This window comes from Mus caroli, chromosome 2, assembly GCF_900094665.2.
Source record: "Mus caroli chromosome 2, CAROLI_EIJ_v1.1, whole genome shotgun sequence".
In the NCBI taxonomy this organism is placed as follows: domain Eukaryota; kingdom Metazoa; phylum Chordata; class Mammalia; order Rodentia; family Muridae; genus Mus; species Mus caroli.
The window spans coordinates 167,952,727-167,954,603 of record NC_034571.1 but is presented as its reverse complement, the minus strand read 5'-3'; the positions used below and the strand labels follow the sequence as shown (position 1 = coordinate 167,954,603).

General features: G+C 45.4%; 1 protein-coding gene across 1 annotated transcript in view; it reads right to left on the bottom strand.

Annotated features, from left to right (window-relative positions):
• Positions 1–1,877, bottom strand: part of Cdh26 (cadherin 26) — a 75,407-nt gene that overhangs the window by 61,501 nt on the left and 12,029 nt on the right. Inside the window, exons 3-4 of the mRNA XM_021179904.1 lie at positions 1,264–1,439; positions 210–295 (exon numbers count right to left, since the gene is read on the bottom strand). Of these exons, the coding sequence (XP_021035563.1) occupies positions 210–295; positions 1,264–1,439 (262 nt within the window). The remainder of the gene's footprint in view (positions 1–209; positions 296–1,263; positions 1,440–1,877) is intronic.

The following is a 1,877-nucleotide window of genomic DNA, read 5'->3' as shown; positions in this document are numbered from 1 at the left end:
ACAGCAGCAGAAGAGTAGCCCTGGTGCCACTTCAGGGCTCATTAGAGATACTGACTGCCTGGCCCTATCCAAATGAACAGAGCAATCTGCACAGTGTGTGCATGTGCACCCCTGTGTGTGGAGGCCGGGAGGCCTACATCAAGTTTCTGCCTCAGTGTCTCTCCACAGTATTGTTTTGAAAGAGTGTCTCTCGATCAATTGGAGCTCACCAATCTCCAGACTGGCTGGCTGGCAAGGATCCTGCTGTCTCTGTGTCCCCAGCTCTAATGTGACAGTTGCACAGTGTCTTCGGCTTCTGACACGGGTTCCGGGAATCATACTCGGGCTCGTGCTTGGACGTCGAGCACTCTGCCTACTGAACCACCTCCTCAGCCTCCAGCCTGCTTTTCATCTTGATCCTCGGGCGCTATTGTTTACTAAGAACTGAAAAGCTCCTCCAGCGTCCCTCTTACACTATTTTTTTTTCTTTTTTACTAACTCTGTAAATCGTGAAGACAGGGAGGCCGGAGATTGAGTGGCTGGAGAAGAGTCACAGGTTCAACTCTGCCTCTGGTAGGGTTTGGGGAGCATTCCTGTGTCTTTAAACNCNAGACCAAGCCTTCTGGTGACTTTAAGGCTTACATTTTGTTGTATGTATGTATTTTGAGGTTGCTGGGAGAACACTTCATAAATTACTTTTCTCAGAGAGTAAACATCATATTCCCACCCTGCAGGGGTTAACTGACAGCCAAGCCCTGCTCCTTAACCACAAGAACAAAGAATGGCAACCTGTGTCCCTGGGGGAGTTGGGAACATGATACACCATGCTGTGACTTGAGGCCTTTTTCTTTGTAATTTTCTTTCCTGGTTTGAAACCCGAATTTCAACTGCATAGAAGTCCCTGGAGTTATAAAATCCCTGAGTCCACATGGGCCTCAATAACTGGTCAACAAACCTTCCTTCAGCAGCTGCCACCTGGGGTCTATGGGTAGCTGCTCTCCATACTCCAAATGTCACCTGCCAGAAATCAAATTATAGCATTTTACAGATGATCCCTTAATCTCATTGGGACAGTGGTCAGAAATCTTGTTGGTGGCCCCTTACACCCATTGTAGTAAAGTCTAAAGATGATTCCAGAATTAGCCATGTCCCACATGGACATCCATAACTTAACACACTGGGAAATGTACAAGCTTCACAGATCCCAACGGAGTAAGCCAACAAGTGCTGACCAAGTTCAATACCTTGCAGGAGCTTTGCACTAAACACAGACTTAAACCATACCCCATTTTANATACCATAAAAGACGGTGTCACTTCTCGATCGACAGGGCGATGAACATAAATTTTTCCACTCTGGTGATCTTCTATAGAGAATAAACCAATCTCTGGAAATTCATCCACACCAGGTCCTCTGATTAAATACATGAGTGACACATTGTTTGACATATTATTGAAGAGCTGGAAGGAGAAAAACAGAAAAAAAAATTAAAGGAATCTGAGAATAAACCACAGTGATCGTCAAAAAGCAAGGCTAAGAACCAAGACATCTTTCAGGAATAGAAACAAGCCATCATACTTCCAAGAGGTTGCTAAGGGAGCAAAGGGCTTAGCAGAGCTGTGGGAACAAAGATACTGGGGCAGAGGACAGCAGAGCTGGCTCACTGTGGTTAAAAGTGCTCAATGTTCTTCCTGAAAACAAGAGTTCCATTTCCAGTACCCACACAGCTTGTGACTGCCTGTAACTCTAGCTCTGGAGATCTGATGCCTCTGACCTCTACAGACAACGGCACTCATGTGCACAAACTTATACAAGGACACACACATAAACATGGCATTACAAATAATAATAATAAAAATTTGAGACTGCAGAGCTGGCTCAGTGGTTAAGAGTGCCCA